The sequence below is a fragment of the Notolabrus celidotus genome, chromosome 13, assembly GCF_009762535.1.
Source record: "Notolabrus celidotus isolate fNotCel1 chromosome 13, fNotCel1.pri, whole genome shotgun sequence".
NCBI lineage: Eukaryota > Metazoa > Chordata > Actinopteri > Labriformes > Labridae > Notolabrus > Notolabrus celidotus.
In genome coordinates this window covers 22,664,305-22,685,423 of record NC_048284.1, presented here as the reverse complement: position 1 = coordinate 22,685,423, position 21,119 = coordinate 22,664,305, and the positions used below count along the sequence as shown (strand labels likewise).

General features: G+C 41.4%; 1 protein-coding gene across 1 annotated transcript in view; it reads left to right on the top strand.

The window, feature by feature from the left end:
• The window catches only part of LOC117824655 (1-phosphatidylinositol 4,5-bisphosphate phosphodiesterase beta-4-like), an 89,239-nt gene extending 69,413 nt beyond the window's left edge, over positions 1-19,826 (top strand). The window contains exons 13-40 of the mRNA XM_034700203.1: positions 263-371; positions 705-915; positions 1,104-1,197; positions 1,413-1,492; positions 1,602-1,686; positions 1,786-1,876; positions 1,972-2,067; positions 2,322-2,470; positions 4,147-4,242; positions 4,336-4,486; positions 4,681-4,765; positions 5,856-5,980; positions 7,122-7,173; positions 7,847-7,949; positions 8,274-8,438; positions 10,065-10,269; positions 10,983-11,071; positions 11,212-11,368; positions 11,462-11,511; positions 11,750-11,815; positions 12,434-12,549; positions 12,700-12,775; positions 12,887-13,062; positions 13,197-13,298; positions 13,404-13,461; positions 13,873-13,959; positions 14,652-14,688; positions 16,053-19,826. Coding sequence (XP_034556094.1) covers positions 263-371; positions 705-915; positions 1,104-1,197; positions 1,413-1,492; positions 1,602-1,686; positions 1,786-1,876; positions 1,972-2,067; positions 2,322-2,470; positions 4,147-4,242; positions 4,336-4,486; positions 4,681-4,765; positions 5,856-5,980; positions 7,122-7,173; positions 7,847-7,949; positions 8,274-8,438; positions 10,065-10,269; positions 10,983-11,071; positions 11,212-11,368; positions 11,462-11,511; positions 11,750-11,815; positions 12,434-12,549; positions 12,700-12,775; positions 12,887-13,062; positions 13,197-13,298; positions 13,404-13,461; positions 13,873-13,959; positions 14,652-14,688; positions 16,053-16,129 — 2,988 coding nt within the window. The 3' untranslated portion in view covers positions 16,130-19,826. The remainder of the gene's footprint in view (positions 1-262; positions 372-704; positions 916-1,103; positions 1,198-1,412; positions 1,493-1,601; positions 1,687-1,785; positions 1,877-1,971; positions 2,068-2,321; positions 2,471-4,146; positions 4,243-4,335; positions 4,487-4,680; positions 4,766-5,855; positions 5,981-7,121; positions 7,174-7,846; positions 7,950-8,273; positions 8,439-10,064; positions 10,270-10,982; positions 11,072-11,211; positions 11,369-11,461; positions 11,512-11,749; positions 11,816-12,433; positions 12,550-12,699; positions 12,776-12,886; positions 13,063-13,196; positions 13,299-13,403; positions 13,462-13,872; positions 13,960-14,651; positions 14,689-16,052) is intronic.
• Positions 19,827-21,119: the final 1,293 nt, after the last annotated feature.

The window sequence follows — 21,119 nt, the reverse complement described above, 5'->3', positions numbered from 1 at the left end:
GTCAACAGCTAAGAATCAATTTGTCTGATACATCCTGCTCTTTATGTTATCAATAAGATCCCCAAAGCAAAGATTGATTGACTGCAGTCCTCTAGATTAAAAATGACAGCTCTTTTGTCCACTTGTCCCATGTTGCACTAAGTTGACCCCCTGTCCTGTGTGTCCATGCGAGCTAATTTTGTCACTGCATCTAGTTTGTTAGGAAGTGAGCAAGCAATGTGTCTTTGGATCAATCTGTGTTTGCATGTGTTGCCCCCCCTAGAACCAGCGTGACCCCCGGTTAAATGAGATCCTGTTCCCGTTCTACGACCCCAAGCGAGCAACACAGATCATCGATAAATACGAGCGAGACGATGGACTCAAGAAGAAAGGTAAAAGAAAGGCTTGGAGGGAAAGCTGAGGCAGAAAGATACTTAAGGCTATACTGCCATCTGCCTGTTAACCTTTGAAACTACAGTGTGGTGCATGAAGTCATTGGCACAGTTTTCTGCCAAAGTATTTATCATCTACATGCCATATTGTACCTATTTTTAACATCACATCCATTAGCTCATTAGTAGTGCTACTCCCTATTAAGCAGCATAATTAGGTAAAGTGATAAACCACGGCATCTGAATCTAATTCCTGGATAGAAGCTCTTAAAGGATTATACCACTATTTTCAGTCAGAAGCAGTTCACTTTCATCCCCTTTCCTTCTCCCTAGGTCTCATGTCCAGTGACGGCTTCTGTAGATACCTGATGTCCGATGAAAATGCTCCAGTTTTCTTGGATCGGCTGGAGTTGTACCAGGAAATGGACCAGCCGCTGGCCCACTACTTCATCAGCTCCTCCCACAACACATACCTGACAGGGCGACAGTTTGGAGGGAAGTCTTCAGTAGAGATGTACCGCCAGGCCCTGCTGTCTGGGAGCAGGTACAGACAAACATGTGAAATGGACCATTGTCACTTGTGGTGTAGTCATCATAGTGTTATTATGTAGTGCAGTTAAAGCTGTTTCTTTTCTGTACTTTATTTTGAAGGTACTTCATGAGTCGGTGCATGCATGCATGCACAGTTTCTGTACACTCCAGTGAGGTTTTTGTGTGTTTCTTTCCTGTCAGATGTGTGGAGTTGGACTGCTGGGATGGAAAAGGAGAGGACCAGGAACCCATCATCACTCATGGGAAGGCTATGTGCACAGACATCCTGTTTAAGGTAAATACACAGACAACACTGAATTTCTGCTGTTTGCCTGCAACAGTTAAAACCCTGCCTCCTGCTTCAGTTCAGTTTTTTTGAATAAGGTAAGACTGCCCTCTGGTGTTGAGACTCTGATATCACACATGGCATGATGTTTTCCTGTTTCTTTGCCCTTATTAATTTTTCTTATTTTCATGCTTCATCTTTTCTACCTCCCTTTTCTCTTACAGGATGTTATCCAAGCAATCAAAGAGACAGCGTTTGTTACTTCAGACTACCCAGTTATTTTGTCCTTTGAAAACCATTGCAGGTATGTACAGGACTTGTAATAACTAAGTGTGTTAATGCACAGTGATGTTGTGATTGTTGTTCTTTGTAAATACTTAAAACGTTCTCTGTGTGTGTGTTTGTCTCTCCAGTAAACCACAGCAGTACAAGATGGCCAAGTACTGTGAGGAGATCTTTGGTGATCTCCTCCTCAAACAGCCTGTGGAAGGCTTCCCGGTAAGTCCTCTCCTCTCCATTTATAATGTTTCTAAGGTTGTCTTGCATTAAGATGATGGTCTTCTGTGTCAATATGAATGACTTTGTTCCTTTGGACAGATTGAATCTGGGCGCCCCTTACCCTCTCCGACTGACCTCAAGCGTAAAATCCTCATCAAAAACAAACGATTGAAACCTGAAGTTGAACAGAGTGAGTGCTATGCAGTGTTGACTTGATATCACTGTTCGTTTTAAATTTGTGCTTTTTTACAAGCCGTGTGTTTTATGTGTGTGTGTGTATTACAGAACAGCTTGAGGCATTTAAGAAGCACATGGAGGCAGGAGAGACCAACACCACAGCCATCATCATGGGGGAGGAGAATGAAGAGGACACAGAGAACGGTCAGTTCAATCACAAATATTTTTGTGTGTGAAATTCACATTGAGCAGAGGGGCGGGGAAATTGATTTCATAATTATAAAAATATTAAACAGAAGACACATTTTAAAAATGTGGTGATGCTCAGTTGAGTGAGATCACTTGATATATTCAATAAAGATCAAATACAGGTTGAATGTGGTGAAAAAGTTCTGAAAACACTCCCTGGATGTAGATAAGGTGTGATCAAGACTCAATGTGTCTTTGTGTTTGTGTAGGAGAAAAGGAGACTGAGGATAAGGATCTGAATTCAGAGGCGCCCAGCATTCAGTCTGAGGTGACCAGTGAGAAAGAGGCCAACAGTGTTTCCCAGAGTAACGCTGTCAGCTCTGGGAAAGAGGAAGAACGCAACAACAGTATCAAGAAGGTACGTTGTCACTTCTGGGACTTTTTGGCTTTCGAAATACTGAAACTATCCACTTACACTGCCAGGGACGCCTCAAGCTCAAAGTAGCGGCCTTCCAACTGTTACTGTGTGTGGAAACATTCGATTTCAATAACAGTTACTGTCTAACTTCAGTCACTGCACCTACAAAATAAAAGAGGGTGGCGTTGCAGTGTAAATTATATTGAAGTCCCTTGTGAAAATGTGATATATTTGATAAATGGGTTATCTATCCTGCATGTCTAAGCCAATTCTTCTGGACACCCTCTTCATAACTTCCTGAAATGTTGATGTTTTTATATCAAATACCTGTAGAGTCTAGTAGAAATTAAAAATACACAACATCAATCAATCTCTATTGATATAGCGCCAATTCACAACAAATGTTATCTAAATACGCTGTACAAACAGAGCAGGTCTAGACCCTATTCTGTTAGATTATTAATAGGGATGTCCTGATCCGATATCGATATTGGATATCTGTCCGATATCGGCAAAAAAAACTAGCATATATATAGTATATATCGGATTATATCGGACTGCATCTAAAATCTCTGATATAAGCACTCCCATACAAGCAGTCCATTCCAGACTCCAGAGCCCATGTGATCACAACAACAGTGTGTGCTAAGGTCAGAAAAAGACCTTGCAGCTGAGTGCAAAACTTGTCATGCAGTCTTTGAAATGGAGAGCTACTTGAGGCCCCTATTGAACGTAAAAACAATCCTTTACATTACTGGAGAGCCAACCAAGCTCAATTCCCCACCCTGGCTGCATAATTTGTTTTTACTGGATTTATTGAGGTTATTTTCAGGGTCTTCTAATTCATTCCTTATTTATTTCATTCAATTGTAGTTTATTCTCTTGTTTAAGGTTAAAATGAATGTAACCCATTGGTTAATAATACATGGGTCAGTTTTTCTCACACCTACTGTTGCTAACTATTGTTCTCTGTTTAAGTAATATCACTTGATCAAGCCTTTTTTAACATTCCACACTACAAAATAAGTAATAAAAGTATGTATGATTCGTGCTGATATTGTATCGTATCAATATATCGGCATCGGCCAATACTCAAGGCTGCAATATCGGAATCGTATCGGAAGTAAAAAGGTTATATCGGGACACCCCTAATTATTAACAGAGACCCAACATGAAGTCCCATCTCACAGACAGGACTCAATCTGATCTCATCATAATCCACCATGAGCAGAGCACTTTACAGCACAGTGGCAAGAAAAGCATCCTTTTAACAGGCAGAAACCTCAGGCAGAACCAGACTCATGTTAGACAGTCATCAGCCTCGACCGAGCTGGGGTTGGAAAGAGGGATAGAGGGGAATGCAGAAAGAGAGATAATGATGGTGAGGGTATGTATCCAGGTGTAAGGACAGATTCATAAAAAAACATTTCTTGAACCATCCTTTGAAAACACCAAGATGAAGCAATGTCCTTACTGTATACTTCAGTGTAGAACAATTAAACTCCACCCTCCACTGTGTGACTGTGGCCAAAAGCATTTGTGTCTGAAGGGCCAAGTTACACTTGATACTTGTCACAGTAAAAAAATTTAGTTTTTAATCATGTCAACTCAAAATCCCTCAAAAATGATTACAGCACCTTCCTTTTGACCTTCAAGATACATCTGTGTGTTTCTAGGTGCCTGATGATGATGCCACAGAGATGTCAGAAGCCACAGAAGTGACAGATCCCACAGATATCTCCGAAGCATCTGACAAAGAAAATAATAAAAAGGAAAGTATGAGACTCCCTGTATGAAGTTTGGTTTATGCATCAAATCTGACAGTAAATTGAGTCTTAATGTATGTTTGTACATGCCCTGTGCAGGGTGGGGAAGGTGGAGAAGAGGAGAACTCTGAAGAAGCTCTGATAGCTCAGTACACATATGTAGGAGCTACTACAAACATCCACCCATATCTCTCAGCTATGGTCAACTACGCTCAGCCCGTCAAGTTCCAGAGTTTTGATGTAGCAGAGGGTGAGTTTTAACTTCTCTTTACTGTTTGTCGACTTCCCATTTCTTTCAACTATTGGTTCTGCATGATCATTGTTCATTATTACACACAATAAAATAAAACAAGGATGCTAAATGAATAATGCAGTCCCATGTGTGGTTCTGGGTTGAAGCACTAAATCTTAAGCTCTTTCTCTTCTCTTTTCTCTGTCTTTCAGATAAGAACATCCACCACAACATGTCATCTTTTAACGAGTCTGTCGGTCTCGGCTACCTGAAGACCAATGCCATAGAGTTTGTCAAGTATCCTTGTGGCTTAAAGTCAAAGTTGTGCTGCTTTTATCTACACAGTAGGACTGACTTGAGAGGAAAAAATACAGAATATACACTGATTGAATTATTAAAAACATTCAAGGTAATTGAAGTTGGATGTCTCCACACTACTAGATACCTCAGATTTTTTAAGATTACTTTGCCCACTTGGGGGCAGAGGGAACAAACTGTGGACATCATAATGAAATATCACGTTTAAAGTTTATGTGGCTGACAATCTTTTACAAATCCAGCAGTTCCTGAACAACATTATTACTTATTCAGAGTTGCATATCTTGTGTCAACAGCAATTTCCAGTCCAGAGAAGTAGTTGTCTTATGGAATACACCTGTAAAGCAGGTTGCTTTCCGTCTTAAAAAAAACTGCCTGCAATGTCCACAACAATTCATTGAGAGTCCGATCAGAGGCAAACAGCAGTGAAGTGACAGGCACAAAAGCTTTTCAACAAATGTAATGTACAGAAAAGAAGATCTGCTGAATCAGGTGAAATATCTCTGTGAGTTCATTACTATGAAGAACCCCCTTCACAATTTCTCATAGTTATTTGGTACTCTTTGTTGCTGATTTAATGAATACGAGAAACAATAAGTTATGTTCCTCACCCAAGTGGATCTGAGTCAAAGAAGGTCTGAGTTTTAACTCAATAGATTGAGGTCACCTACATGAGAGCTGATGGTGGGTCAGATCTAATGTTTTTCAGACATATTTGTTTCCACGCTGCTGTCGGAAAGAACATGAGGCCTCCAGAGGCCGTTGGACTGTGTGACTTGGCCTGACACACATGTACACTTTGCTTCTCTCTCTCTCTCTCTCTCTCTCTCTCTCTCTCTCTCTCTCTCTCTCTCTCTCTCTCTCTCTCTCTCTCTCTCTCTCTCTCTCTCTGTCTCTCTCTCTCCACCACCCCCACCCCTCAAAGGACTCCTTGACCCAAGCTGTTCACACTAAAAATAGTCATGCAGTCCGTTTGAAACACACTCAAACTGCAGTACATACACACACATGTGGGGGAACACACATGCTCTCCCTCTCTTTTTTGAAACGTTCCTGAGCCTCAGTGCAGCTACAACAAGCGTCAGATGAGCCGGATCTACCCCAAAGGGGGCCGAGTGGACTCCAGTAATTACATGCCTCAGATCTTCTGGAACGCAGGCTGCCAGATGGTCTCACTCAACTTTCAGACCCCAGGTACCACAGCACACAACATGTGACCTCTGACCCCACACACAGCATAAACATATTACAACACACATGCAGATACAGATGTACGAACTCGGTCACCTCTCTGATCAAACACAGTGCAGCAGGTGACCTTCTGACCTCACAAATTCAGACATCACACCGTGAGCATCCTCGGTATGTGGACTAATAATCAACCCTCATACACACAAGAGGACATTTCTAAAAGAGTTAAAGTCAGTTTAAAGGGCTCAAATTTAAAAGAAAATGCATTTTTTACTTATTAATCAGGATGATTATTATTATCACATTGAGTTTTCAGGTGTCTTAACCTCGAACCTCTGCCTTCTCTTCAATGCAGGGTTGAATTTAATTTGTGTACTCAACCTAGATACAGTTTAAAACAATCAACAGCAACATGTCATCGTGTTGTCCCGACCATAATCTATTTACATTTTTCAAAAGGTTGTTTTACTGCAAAAATTTGTATTTTTGATCGGCAAGCTTATCAAAAAACATTAAAGCTCTTGCACAAAAACAAAATGAGAGCAGAAGTTTGTTTTCTAAGCACCACAATGCATAATTAGTGTCATAGTTTGCTCTGTTAGAATAGTATCCACTCTAATGTCATGTTCTCCCTGTTGACCGTCATTTTGCGTGATCAATTTCTACTACTCTGCTCAGCTGCTGTATTACGACAGGAAAAACCCTGTTACTCACACAGACATGCATATTTTCATAAACTGTCGCTGCCACACACACACACACACACACACACACACACACACACACACACACACACACAAACACACACACACACACACACACACACACACACACACACACACACACACACACACACTGACTGAAACCCTGTTGGAAAACAGCTGCTGCCCCATGGCTGGAGGCTAAAGGGGGTCAGACCATATGGCCTGCTGGGAGCGGAGCATGTGCGAGGCTGGAGGGGCGGTCACACAGGAGATGGAGGAATAAATAGTTAGAGGGAAGGAGAGATGTCAGGGAAAATATTAAAAGCAAAAAGAAACGGTCAAAAGGAAAAAGATGTGAATGAACATTGTTAAGGGATTTTTGTTTGATGTGATAAGTGAGCAGCTGATGTCTGTGTCTCCTCTCATTCTCTCTCTCTCAGATCTGTCCATGCAGCTGAATCAGGGAAAGTTTGAGTACAACGGCGCCTGCGGGTGAGAACAGCTCTTCACTCCTCTTCCTTGCTCATTCTGTCCCATCCCTCCTTTCTCCGCCCCTTTCTAAAGCTCATCAATTAAAGCATGTCACATCTCATTAGTGGTTGCCAGCAGCGACCGTAGCTACTGTCTGCCCTGCCCTGAGAGCCAATGAGTGCTTTGGGGAAGAGAGCTCTTCTTCGCCCGCCTCTCAGGCTCTCTGCAGTCATCTATCTCCTCCTCTCTCCATCGCTGTCTCCATCCCTCGGCTCTAATAGTGTCCCCGAGGGCACAGATTTCACTGCTAATGCTGGAAATCTCATATGTGGGAAGATCAGAGCTTTTGAAGACACCCATCATTACTAATGTCACTCTGCTGGGCCTGCGGTTACCACACATGCACGCTCCCACACTTAGCAGAGCAGTAGTACCTCCCTTATAAGAGAGCTTCAACTACAAAGGTCTGAAATCAAATGTGGGCCTGTTGGTTTAAGTAAATGTATCATCCTAATTAAAATAACTATATTGTTCCTAAAGGTAGATTGATTTCCGTGTGTGTGTGTGTGTGTGTGTGTGTGTGTGTGTGTGTGTGTGTGTGTGTGTGTGTGTGTGTGTGTGTGTGTGTGTGTGTGTGTGGCTGGCGTGCTGGCGTGCGTGCGTGTGTGCGTGTGTGCGTGCGTGTGTGTTTCAGATACCTGCTGAAGCCTGATTTCATGCGGCGGTCAGACAGGATGTTTGACCCTTTCTCAGAAACGCCTGTGGATGGTGTCATTGCTGCAACCTGCAGCGTACAGGTCAGGTTATCGGACACCACTGTCATACTGAAAGAGGCGTAACACTAAAAATCAATGAAAACTATATATATATGTATATATATATACATATATATATATTAACCTTTATATTATAATCCAGATAGGCCGTCTTTATCTGTTTGTTTTCTTTTTTTAAATCTGTAAACAAAGCGTTAGTCTCTTCTTTCCTTTGATATTGGACACTTTTCAGTGATGCTTTATTATGACTCATATCAACAGTGTTAAGATGCAATCCCACTGAACATCACTCTTGTAATATGAACAGCTTTATTAACACTCTTGTAATATCCCTTTCCTCTTCAGGTGTTTTCTGGACAGTTCTTGTCAGATAAGAAAATTGGCACATACGTTGAGGTCGACATGTATGGGCTACCAACAGACACCATCAGGAAGGAGTTTCGCACACGCATGGTGATGAACAACGGCCTGAACCCAGCATACAACGAGGAGCCCTTCGTCTTTAGAAAGGTAGGCACAAGAAGAGGGAAAGGTTTGTTGAGTGAGCTGAGATTATGGAAACAGTGAGGTAAAGAGATGTACATTTTAAAGCTGCCTACAATGGGATGATAGTTGTAATATTTTAACAGATAGATGAAAAAGAAAGGAAAAGAAGGCAGCTGTGATTTGAGTTTGAAGTTCTGTTGATGCATATATTTATTCTGGGAGAGGAACAATTGGAGGGAACATAAATATGGAAAAAACAAACAAATGTTGGAACTGCCAAGAGGAAAGATAAGACAGGAAAGAAAGACTGGGGAATTAAGGGGGCAGTGATGACAAATACAAAGGTAGTTACAAATTAATTTAGGATACTGTTTGAAATATAAAGATAGAAGAATGATTGTTGTCATTTGCTAAAGTATCAAAAACCAAAACAGAGTGGAACAAGCACATGAGGAAGCATTTGGTGTCTTTTCTTGAGTTCACAGAGAGAAAGAATACAGGGGGGAAAATAAAGGGCACCAAGAACAAAGGAACAATGTGAAGAAATAGAGTAAGAAACAATTAGGGACAGAACAAGAGAGAGAAAGAGAAAGGAGAGATTGGGGATACAGAGAGGAAAGGAGCGAGAGAAACGTGTGTGTGTAATAGTGCTGCTCTCAGCAGAATGAGGAGTCTCTCAGCCATGACTGTGACTCCAGCTTCCTAACACACACCATCAATCACAGCCTGCCGCAGTGCTGCTCTGCTCACACACACACACACACACACACGCGCGCACACACACTCACAAATTTAAACAGTGCTATCAAAGAGGGGCATCACAAGCAGAGCTGCCGGCAAGACTCGTTTCTCATATCTACAAACAAATGCCCCCAAATACTGACACACCTTTAACGTGCATTCACACACAGCACAGTCAGAGCGAGCATTACACACCAGACGCATACTCACAGATGATCAGCAAGGCTACGTTTGTGTAAGCACAGAAACAAGCGGGCACCTCCAAACCATTCATCTCTAGTGAGTATTTTCTGGCCTTATCTCTTACCTTCCTGTTTGTCTTATTAATCATCCTCCTCTCTGCGCTCACTTATCTCCACACACAAGGCCAGTTAAGGGTCTTTTTTTCAAGGGTGTGAACATATAAGCTCATGCACAGTCACAACTTTCACACACACATACATACATACATACATACATACATACATACATACAAGATATGCTCCGCTCCCTGAATATGTAGTGGCTAGGGAGATGGCCTTGTCAGAAATAAGATATGTTGTGTGTTAGGTGCTATCATGCATTGTTCCTGTATCACACTTAGACTGTCCCCTGATAGTGTCCCCTGCTGGTTCATCCTTGACCTTGCCCTTAATGATGTAGCTTCAGCTTGAGCTTAAAAAAGAGGGACTATTTTACTGCAATGAGGGTAAAATAGTTTGTAGTTTACTTGTCTCCACAGCATGAAGAGTTACATATCCTTTGCACAGTTGAACCGTGCCAATGACTGACTTTAAATTCCCGCCTTACTTTTTGTCCTCACGCTCCCTTTTGTCTTTCCCTGTTCCTCAACCCCATCTCTTTTTTGTATCCATCATTCTCGCTCCTTCTCCCTCCCACCTTCCGCCTCCATTCATCCCTCCCTCCTAGGTGATCTTACCGGACCTGGCAGTACTGCGCATCGGCGTTTACGATGACAACAACAAGCTGATTGGCCAACGCCTCCTGCCTCTGGACGGCCTGCAAGCTGGTTACCGTCACATCTCGCTGAGGAACGAGGGCAACAAGCCTCTGTCGTTGCCCACCATCTTCTGCCAAATCATCCTCAAGACCTACGTGCCCGACGGCTTTGGAGGTGAGAGGAACACACAATCATTTGAAAACTTTACTTATGTAGCTTTACTCATTTTGCTGTGTTTATGCAGAATAACAGCTTTGTTTTTATACTTAATGACTTTGGCTGATGATAACGTTTCTTGTGTAGCCTCTAGGGAGGCAAAGAAAAAGACAACTCTCTCTCGCTCACTTCCTCTCTGCCTCTGGTTAGTTTGAACATTCAGAGTAATGGCACGGGGCAAATGATGATGACAGTGGATCTGCAGTAATAAACAGTTTTAAACGGGCAGCAGCATACAAATGAGCAGGACAATTGGAATTGTCATTAAATAAAGCCAAGGGGCTAACACTGAGGAGCCATTACTGTAACTATTAGCTTTTCATCTCTGAGATCTGCTGCCAGAATCACTTTAGCACCAGACACACAGCACTGTACGAGGAGCTCCAAATGAAATCCTGTTTCTGAAGAGTAGTCTTAAACAAGATCGTAGGTCAGTCTCCAATCTATGCTTTCTCATAATAATGAGCCAGTATTTCATTTTGCAGGAGGATAGCCTTTGTGAAAGTTCGGTATATGTACTAGAAGTAAAACATAAATTATAAATCAGTGTGTTTTTTGCCTTTCTTATTGGAAAATAATATGTTGTTTACTTTGGCAAAAAAGCTTTTTTTTGTGTTTGTTATTAGCCTATTCTGTACAAACTGAATCTGTTGTGTTTCAATTTGTTTCAGCAATCGTGGATGCCCTATCAGACCCAAAGAAGTTCTTGACCATCGCAGAAAAGAGAGCGGACCAGATGAAGGCGCTCGGGATCGACACGGTACGCCCGACAACACACGTGATGTCTGATTAATGGAGACACTAACACACATCCATTGTTAACTCCATAGCCAGCTATAACTGAATTCATGCCTTAAAAACAGTGACCCTCACAACCTTAAATCATCCTCTCTTTTTTAGAACGACATTGCAGATGTTCCCAGTGGAAGCTCAAAGAATGACAAGAAGGGAAAAGGGAAAGGAGACACAGTGAAGGCCAATGTGACACCACAGGCCAGCTCAGACACGGCTCAGACCTCCAACGCCGCCCAAAATAACACAGCAGAAACCAAGAAGGGTACACACGAACTGCAACAAAACACATTTTAAATAACTATACACCTATGCTGTGTGGACAGCGTTTGAATTCACTTTTTTCCTGTTGTTTCAGAAAATGCACTTGTGCCTAATGTCAGCATTGATGACTTAAAACTAATGAAGGTTGGTGAAAAAAAGTTCCATACTCTTAAATCTGCCACAACACTTCTATAGCTCAGCCTGTGAGCCGGAGTGTAGAGGCGTACATTGGTAGCAGCAACTATTGATTCAAGAGGCTGCTGTTCTATCATGAATTCATTCATATACAAAATGTGCCATTGACGTAGATATGAAATCTCCATCTTTCCTTCTGGCCAAGCCTGATATGTTTTGACATCATCACACCTCTCTCCCTCTGCAGACGTACCTTAAACTGATTAAAAAGCAACAGAAGGAGCTCAACACTTTAAAGAAGAAACACTCAAAGGTGGGTGATGGTTTTTAGTGCTGAGCTGTCTGATGCTAATTCAAAGAGGCTACTGCTTTTTCTGGACAGTCATTAAAGCTCAGAGCCGAAGCAGAGCGAGGAGGAGGGGGGGGGTCTACCTTTTCTCTTTCATGGGATGCTGCTTCATCACTGTGTTAACCTGAACACACAATCTGTCTGATGCAAACACACATAATTAATGTTTTGGAAGGAATTAGACTTGCTAAAATTGGCTTTGGCTTTGACCACAGCTGAACACAGAGAGCATGATGGGTACTGGTTATTCATAGGAGTGGATTAATAACAACATAACAGTACCTATTACATAACACATGTAAAATAATACCGGGCAGACCCATCTGTTGACTGAATAAAGAGGTGTGCTGGCTCATTACTCAATGTGCACAACAACAATAAGAACAGTATATGACTTTTCTAAAAGTAAGCACAATGAAGTATTGCATCTGTTTGTCAGATTCAAAATGTATAAATCTGCTTTAGGACGTTCAGATCTGCTCGTGGACGTGGGTTGATTCTGTTGATACTAGTACAGGTTAAAACTGCACGACCACAGAGTGAATAAATATTTAACAGGTATCTTTTTGAACTCTCTGATAGGATCAAAACACAATGCAGAAGTCTCACTGCACCCAGGTGGATAAAATGGTGTCTGCGCATGATAAAGAGAAGTCAACTCTGGAGAAACTACTAGAGAAAGCCATCAAGAAACGAGGGTCAGTGAGGAAAAGTAAACACTATGTACAGTTTTATCATTGCGTTGAATGCATTTCCATAACTAACCCGTGTTAACTCCTGTTAAAGGTGAAAACAGTTTGAATGCACAGTCTTAGATTGTCACTTACATGAATGTGATTTCCTCTCAGGGAAAACAACTGCCAAGAGCTGAAGAAGGAGACAGAGGATAAGATTCAAACTTTGCTCGCTGATCACAAGGTCAAGGTAAAGCAAAACTAGCGCTTTTTCAACAAAGTTATCATCTGTGAGGATGAGGATTGCGTCAGCTGTGGATTGAAATGTGTACCTCTGACGTACGTCTGTGTTTGTGTGCAGGTAAAGGACATCACAGCTCAGCACACTAAAGAGTGGTCAGAGCTGATCAGTAGTCACAGCAGCGAGGAGCAGGAGATGAAGGACAGCCACGTCACACAGCAGTGTGAACACCTCAAGAAACTTCTGGCAACTGTCCAGGAGCAGCAGACGATGCAGCTAAAACTCATCCATGAACGGTGAGAGGCTCTCACTGATACACATATTTAGAGGCACCCCTTCACTGCAGGTCAAACTTACTCTCACATGCATCTAAAAGTGTTCCAGGCTGGTCAAGTTTCCTTACAGTTTGTTTCTCGTCCCACAATTTCAGGCAGAGCAAAGAGATGAGAGCTAACCAGGCCAAGATGTCCATGGAAAACAGTAAAGCCATCAGCCAGGACAAAAGCATAAAAAATAAGGCAGAGAGAGAGAGGTAGGTCTCACACTCATCGTTATCTAGTCATTGAAATCATGTCTCTTCTAACACCATGGTCCTGCTCTCTGTCTGCTGTCTGTCTGCTCTCTTTCTGCTGTATAGGAGAGTGCGAGAGTTAAACAGTAGCAACACCAAAAAGTTCCTGGATGAGAGGAAGAGGGTACGTTATTTAAACTCACACAATTACATATTTACCCTGCAAAAATAAACAATGACTCACCCATAAGATGCTCAAAGGCCATACTCAAATACCATTTGAATATTTGGATGTGCGTTGCTTTACCAGCAGTTTGTTTACAGTATAATTACAAGAAAACGTTCCAATCTTCATTAGAAATATACTATTTATTTGTATTCGTTTTAGAAGAACTCCAACTTAAACTTTTGCTCGTGTCTTTTATGGTTCCTTGAGTACTGTCGTTGAATTGATACACGTCACCTTTATCTCTGTGTGTGTTTGTGTGTTTGTGTGTGTGTGTGTGTGTGTGTGTGTGTGTGTGTGTGTGTGTGTGTGTGTGTGTGTGTGTGTGTGTGTGTGTGTGTGTGTGTGTGTGTGTGTGTGTTTCTATAGTTGGCCATGAAGCACCAGAAGGAGATGGAGCAGCTAGAGAAGAACCAGAAAGAGCAGGTGGATAAACTGGAGAAGTTCAATGAGCAGGTACAACGCTTAAAAAAAAAGAACCTTATTGTCAAAGCTTTACTTTTTATTTATTGAAGGTTTTAAGGAGCTACTGAAAATAACTAGAGTCCCTATTGGCATCAGCTAATCTTTATACTCCATCTCAACTTCCAAAGAAGCTGCCACATGTATTAGACCCACTTCCTACATAGGGGAGACCCTCTCTCTGTTTATTGGTCCTTGAGGCTTCACTGACTGCCTAAGTGTAAATTAAACTCCATACTGGGGACTAGTGCAGCTCACTGGCTGGTTCCGTCTCCAGATAATGGCTGCATTTTGTAGATGATGATGTAAACTGTAACTAGTTTTGTAGGAAGTCTTCCACATAGTCAGCATCAATGTTGCCCCCAAGAAACCATACAGACAGAAACAAGAAGGCTGTTCCCAAAGAATAAACACAGAGTCTGTATGTGACCATGGTCTGAGTCACGTACATAAATAACAAAATGAAATGAGGGGGGAAACAAAGATTCAGCCCTCATGCATACAGACATAGTTGCTTATATGTTTGAAATGTACAATAAAAACAGTAGAAACTGGATACAGTATTTTTCTTTTAAAGGTCTCATATCATCTCTTCATTTTATTTTTTATCTGTGTCACTTGTCATCTGTCTTACATTTATTCACATTTTCATCTGTTTTTAATATCATTTGCTTCTTCCGGCACAGCTTTTGAAATCACACCATGCAAACAAACAGGTTCAAGGTAGGCATCCCATCTCACTCGAAACACTACCTCTGAAACCGTCCATCATCATTCTGTTGCTACACTTCCCTCCATCCTTCCCCTCTTTCTGATAGTCCTTTAAACCAGTTTTTGCTGAGCTTGTTAAACTCTGTATTTTCCTCCTATTGAAATGTTTACTATAATGAGAAATGTTTAAATGAGTCACCACTGAGTGAATCGAGGAAATAGTACACACCAGGCCCTTCTCAGAAGAAAACACAGGATTAAATGAAGACAGAAAGTGATTCATTTCTCTTTGTATTTTCAAATCCCATTTCCACATTTGATTCTGCAGCTCTCAGAGTGTCAGCACTGCCAACTAGCAGCTTGAGTCATTTATCACCATGACTCACCAGCTATTACTAAGCAAAAAAACAGCCAGCTCCCAACCTGTCCCTCTGTGCTTTCACTTCTGCTCATTATCTGCAGCTTTCATAGTAACACTGTGACAGTGTCTCTCTGCAGACATCTTGCGGTAAACAGCACACATCACTTGTTAAGAGCATAAGGTTGGGATTACCTGCAACCATAAGCAAGTAGGTGCACATGGCTGAAGGGATTATAGCTGAGTCACACGTTGATCTGTCTCTTAGAGATGAGAGGAATCACAGTGGTAAGATTTTAGAGATGCTCATATACGAGTACAAGACATGTGTTCCTACAGCTCTGCGTCTCTGCGTCTCTGCGTCTCTGCGTCTCTGCGTCTCTGCGTCTCTGCGTCTCTGCGTCTCTGCGTCTCTGCGTCTCTACGTCTCTGCGTCTCTACGTCTCTACGTCTCTACGTCTCCATAATCTAGTTGAGCCCACTAAAAATCTGTGCCTTACACCAGAATACTTCTTCTTTGTTCCTCTAAAGCAGTAGCAACAAAGCAAAGCCATGTCCAAACACTCTTCCTCAACCCTCTCATTATATAGGAAGGTAAGCTAAGTACTTTACTGTAGAGTGAGCAACATGAGACCCTTTGACAAACCCAGGATTAAGTAAAAATGAAAAAATCAAATCAATCTTTCAAACACCGTTTGATGAACTCTAAAGGGAAAGACTCACGAATATCTTTCAATCCAGTAATTTATTCAGAGATTTTGTTATGATCCTTTTCAGTTTTGTATGTATTTGTCAATTTTTTACTGTGGGCTTAACCCCAGACTGGTCATACAATCATGTCAATTATATCAAATTCATAAAGGAAAGGTACTTAGACCTGGCCAATTTAGTAATTCTATTACTTAAAAAAAAAAAGTTATTGAAAATGTGTCTTCTGCGAGTGCTCACATTTGCATTGAGTGTGACATTTAGTTTGTGCATCTGTCTTCTTCTAAACGTGTCTTCTGTCTCCTCAAAGGCCAAGGACATGCAGCAGATGGCGAAGTTGGAGGAGGAGATGGACCGCAGACCTGCCACGGTGGTGTGAGCCCCTGAGATCGAGACACAAGCACACACACACTGACACACAAACACACATCACCACACTCATACACACACACACACATGCAGGTGCAGAAACACTCCAGTGCAGAGCCCTCCACAGCCCAGAGATGTTACCACAGCCCACATCGTTGTCTCTGTGCTTTCTTTTTTATATTCCACCACAAACACAGTAGCCCACAGCACCACTCAGTTTCTACACCCTGACCCCGCCCACTGCCTTTAAACCACTGAGCCACTGGCACTCATCACTGTCTGACAGGGGTTAACCACTTATTGAGAGAAGAAAAGATACCTCTGAGACAAAGCATTGCAGAGTGACACCCATCCCCTCCTCCACTGTACCTACATCTGAATTTTCTATCACCCTCCATGTTCTCTGCTTCATACATGCAACACAAGCTGCAGCTTTTGATGTAGACACACACACACACACACACACACATACACACAACGCACGCACAAACACATTCACTTACAAGAAGTGGATAGCTGTTCACCTTTTCACAAGTTTCTTTTGTTTTCTTTTAAATCGGTATCTGAAAAACCTCTTCAGAAGCAGGGAGAGAGGGGAGGAGTCTGTTTAAGATTTAATGTTGTTTCAGCACAAACAAGTAACTTTGTGAAATACACTGTATGCTACACACCAGTCCTGTCCTGAGCACTTTGTATGTGATAGGCCATCATAACAATGTGGAAAATGTAGCAGTGCACTACTGTAGGATTTCTGTATTTCAGTAAGAATGTATCTTAAAAATAATCACTGTACGAAGGAGAGGCAAAATAAAAAAAACAAACGTTGACTTCTCCTACAACGAAAGCTGTTTAACTTAACACAGATGTATCACTTTTATATTGTTTGACAATGCCCCCTATAAAATGATAATTTATCCTGCTGAGTCAGAAGACTATGAAGGGATGGTGATGACTAGATGCTCACTTTGAATATGGTGGCTAATTTATCATCTAAACATTGTTTTAATTACTGGGAAGCACCCAAAAGATTATGTAACAACTCACTTTTACTTGAAAGTGAAATGATGACGTTATATTTTTAAGTTCCAGTGAAGCATACATATTTTCCTTTTCACAAGTCCTTGTGCTAAATCATCACAAACTAAGAACTGCAAAAGTCAAAGCTTTACACTCCTGGTTTGGGGCTAGAAACCATGTATACTATGCAAAGACAAACACATGGATCCTTCAAAGTTTAAGGTTTGCGAAATACTGAAAATTAAAGTGAAAACCAACTCTAACCAAAGGGAAGTCTAGATACAAATATGACAGTGAAACTAATCAAAGTGATCCTTTTATTTTGTTATAAATTATTTTAACCTTTCAGAACAGGTAATTGCGTGAGTAGTTACAGTATCTTATTATTAATATGATGATTTAAAAGGGGCATGTGTCACTAAGTTAAAAATGAAGCAGGATTAAAATGGGTCTGTTCATTCAGGTGATTTGCACTTGATCCTCTTGTGAATTTGGTCCCTGACCTGTAATACACTGGTATCAACATAATCCACTCTTGGCAGCACATTCATTCTGCTGAATTAGTTGTCGTAACTGAGCAGCTCGTCATTATTAAACAAGAACTTGGCAGACAGACGTCAGAGCCAACTCTCTGCTCATGAAAATCAATATTGAAGTAAAGTGCTCCCTTAACTGCACCCTAGCAACCTGTGCTTGTAATCCTCATCGTGTCTCTACTGGCCTTTGTTCTGGGGAGATCAAACTGAATATCTGCATCAGATTTGTTACAAAACCAGTGATATGGCTGTCACACGGAAAGACTGTGGACTCTGTGTCCCTTCCTTTAAATTAAAGCTGTACCCCGACTCCTGTTTTTCTCTGTCCAATCAGATTTAGCTGTTAATGGCAAACCTTCTTTTAGTCCAGTTAGCCTCATGTTTTATCTAACATGTCTACAGTCAACCAGACATTAAACATTTCTGACTACTTGTTTTAAGTAGTTTGTCTTTTTTTTTTAAACTACATTATTCAATCAGATAAAAACATTTCAGTATGTTAGTGAGCTACAGTAAAAAAGGTCACCTTGAGTTCAAGCTAGTCCCTTAAAGAAGCAACATAGGGATAAAAAATGTATTCTGCTTAATCTAGTGCTTTCTTTGAAAGTCTAAAAGCTTTTGCCGCCCCCTGTGGACAAAGCGATACCTCTGTGCTGATATTCTCCTGAACAAGGCATGTTTTTAGACAAATTCTCAACCTGCTTTTATTTAACAGTCAAAGGTATCGCTTTTCCTTCACTGTGACACATTAAAAATTACATGATTGACATTGTCAATGCTTTTGCAGGGGCATCATTGTTAACTTCGGTCTATTTTATACCTACTATAAAACTCCTTGTTGGAGCTTTAACCTCTAGGTATCACTGGATTGCCAGTAAAATCCTCATAGTGAACACTGAAGATTTGTTTGTCATGTGGTGTAATGATTTTCCTTTCTCGCTGGATCACTCAGTACTATGACCCAGCTGAAAATACAAAAATGCAGGGATTTGACTAAAAAAATGTGAGCCAATTATTTAAACTCAGAGTCTTCTCGACTGAGGATTCAAATCACGGGTTTTTAGGGGGCAGCCGTCTCTAAATGTAACTGTTCATGGGACTACAGAGAATGTAAAGGTGCGCATATTTTAAACAGACCTGCTGACTCTACTCGACAAACGGCTACTACAGAAAAGAAATGTTTAGTCAAGTACTGTGATGAAATAATGTGTGGGTAGTGTAGTATTGGTGCACATATGATCATGCTGGGCATCCACATTGCACAGTGTAACACTAAAAGATCTACCACAATGACTTAAGTCGTTATAATGATGGTATGACACCACACAAAATCATGGAGATGAAGCACCTCTAGGTTCTTTGGCCTTTTTAACCTTTTTCTGTTTTATTCTGCTGTAACTCACGTAAAGGGTAGACGGGATGTTATTGTAAATACTGGAATGTATGTAGTTTAATTTTACTTTTTTGACCAATTGTGTTCCGTCATACAAGGGCTCAGGGGATGGAGCAGGTCTGTTGGGTGATGGGGAAAGACATTTATCATTCACTGGGTTTCCTGGTTTGTTCATTTTGTTTGTTTGTTTGTTTTTTTTCCGGTCTGCCCTTACTGCACCACACAACACAGTATGAAGCTCTCACAACATATCTAGTGCAGAGATAAACGAGTAAAAGTGCTTTTAAATTTTATTCCATCGCTTTCAAATGTGCCACTCAGTGTCTGTTAGGAAGTTACAATTATTTTATGAATGATAAAATGCCAAATTAAGGGGTTATTTATATGAAGATATATATAAATAAATGAATATATATATTATATATATTAGATATAATGTGTAGTTTAAGATTATTTTGTTTGTTAGAGGCTTTTTTGCACTAGTTGAATGTTTCTGTTGTGTGATACATGTAACCTTTGGCTCTCTAGTTTGTCTAAAAGCAGATTATTTTTGCAGAGCAGCGTCACTGATTTGATTTCCTGGTTTCTACTGTATCTCCTCTTTGTTTTCTATTCGGACTGTAGCTTGTCATAAACCATTCTGTGTGTGTTTTTGTATTTATATTGTATTGTTGAACTTCAAGCAATGAAAATACTGTTGTTATCCAGCTCCTTTAATACTGTTTTATAGTATGTGTATCAATAAAACAAGGTGTAAAATGGGACATAATCACGTGGCTCTGTTGTGTTCATTCAAAGTGCGATAGTGGTTAATTTTGTGTTTGTCAACACATTGAGTGCGGCTTAAATAAAGTGCTTTGAACGGTTCTGTATGCCTGACAGTCAAATCGTTGATATGGCTGTTGCAGACAAAAACGTAGTCAACATGCCTCAGCGGGTCACACTGCAGATCTGCTTCATGTTGATAGCAGAAACACAGCGCACGCACACCACCTCCGCGCTCCTTTCTCAGACAATAACCACATCTCCAGTCACATTCAACAAGTGCAGCTTGAATTAATATCCCTGATCCACTCTTGAACACAGGCAGCGCTGTAGCTCTTTGTCATTAAAAGCGGAGGATTTCCATTACAAAGATGAACAAAGCGCGCTAATTATGTTTAGGTTGCCCGGCAACTCCGGGCTTCCTTCTTCACTATAAAAAGAGGAGTGATTGGTTTGTTTAGTCAGCACTCGTCTGCAGGACAGGTTTCTAAACATGCTCAGTCACTGATCCAAAACGATGTGATCTCTGCGATAAGTTTTTGAAGTTTTCATAATCATGCTCAAAGCTAAGATGAAGTCCGATGGACAAACGGGCACCAAGATCCTCCTGGAGGCGATGTCCAAAGATAAAGTCCACCTGGCAAGGTTTGTTCTTGACGCGCTGGATGGAGAGATCGTGGACTCTAAAACAGAGGACGAACAGACACCCCTCATCTCTTCCATCCTGCTACCCGACAGTCTGACTCGGTGTAAGTTTGTAGAGCTCCTCCTGCAGAGAGGAGCCAATGTGAACCGTCAAGACGCAGACGGACGCACTGCTCTCAGTTACGCATGTGAGAGAGGCTGTCTGGATGCGGTGAAGATCCTAGTCCGAAACAACGCAGACCCAGAGATCGAGGACACCTGGGGGAACACGGCGCTCATGTACGCTGCAGCGGCGGGTCACTCCACTGTGGTTGAGTTTCTGGTGAGAGCATTCAAGAGGCTGGGCCTCCAGGTCAACAGACAGAATAGAGCTGGTAACTCAGCTGTGGAGGTGGCAAAGTTTCTTGGTCACACAGAATGCATCTCTGCGCTCACTCACAGCTGCAAGAAGAACCGAGAGGCTGAGGGAAGAGGTTTGAGATGCAGGGATGTGAATGAACATTTTGAAAGGAAACTTGGACTTTTAGTGAACAAACTTGAAGTCCTCCAAACGAGTTATCATGCAGATTGTCAAATAGTTCAAACTTGTAATCGGCAACTAAAGCCTCGGATAAAGCAGAGTCGGCTGCCTTCGATGGACTCAATTGAAGAG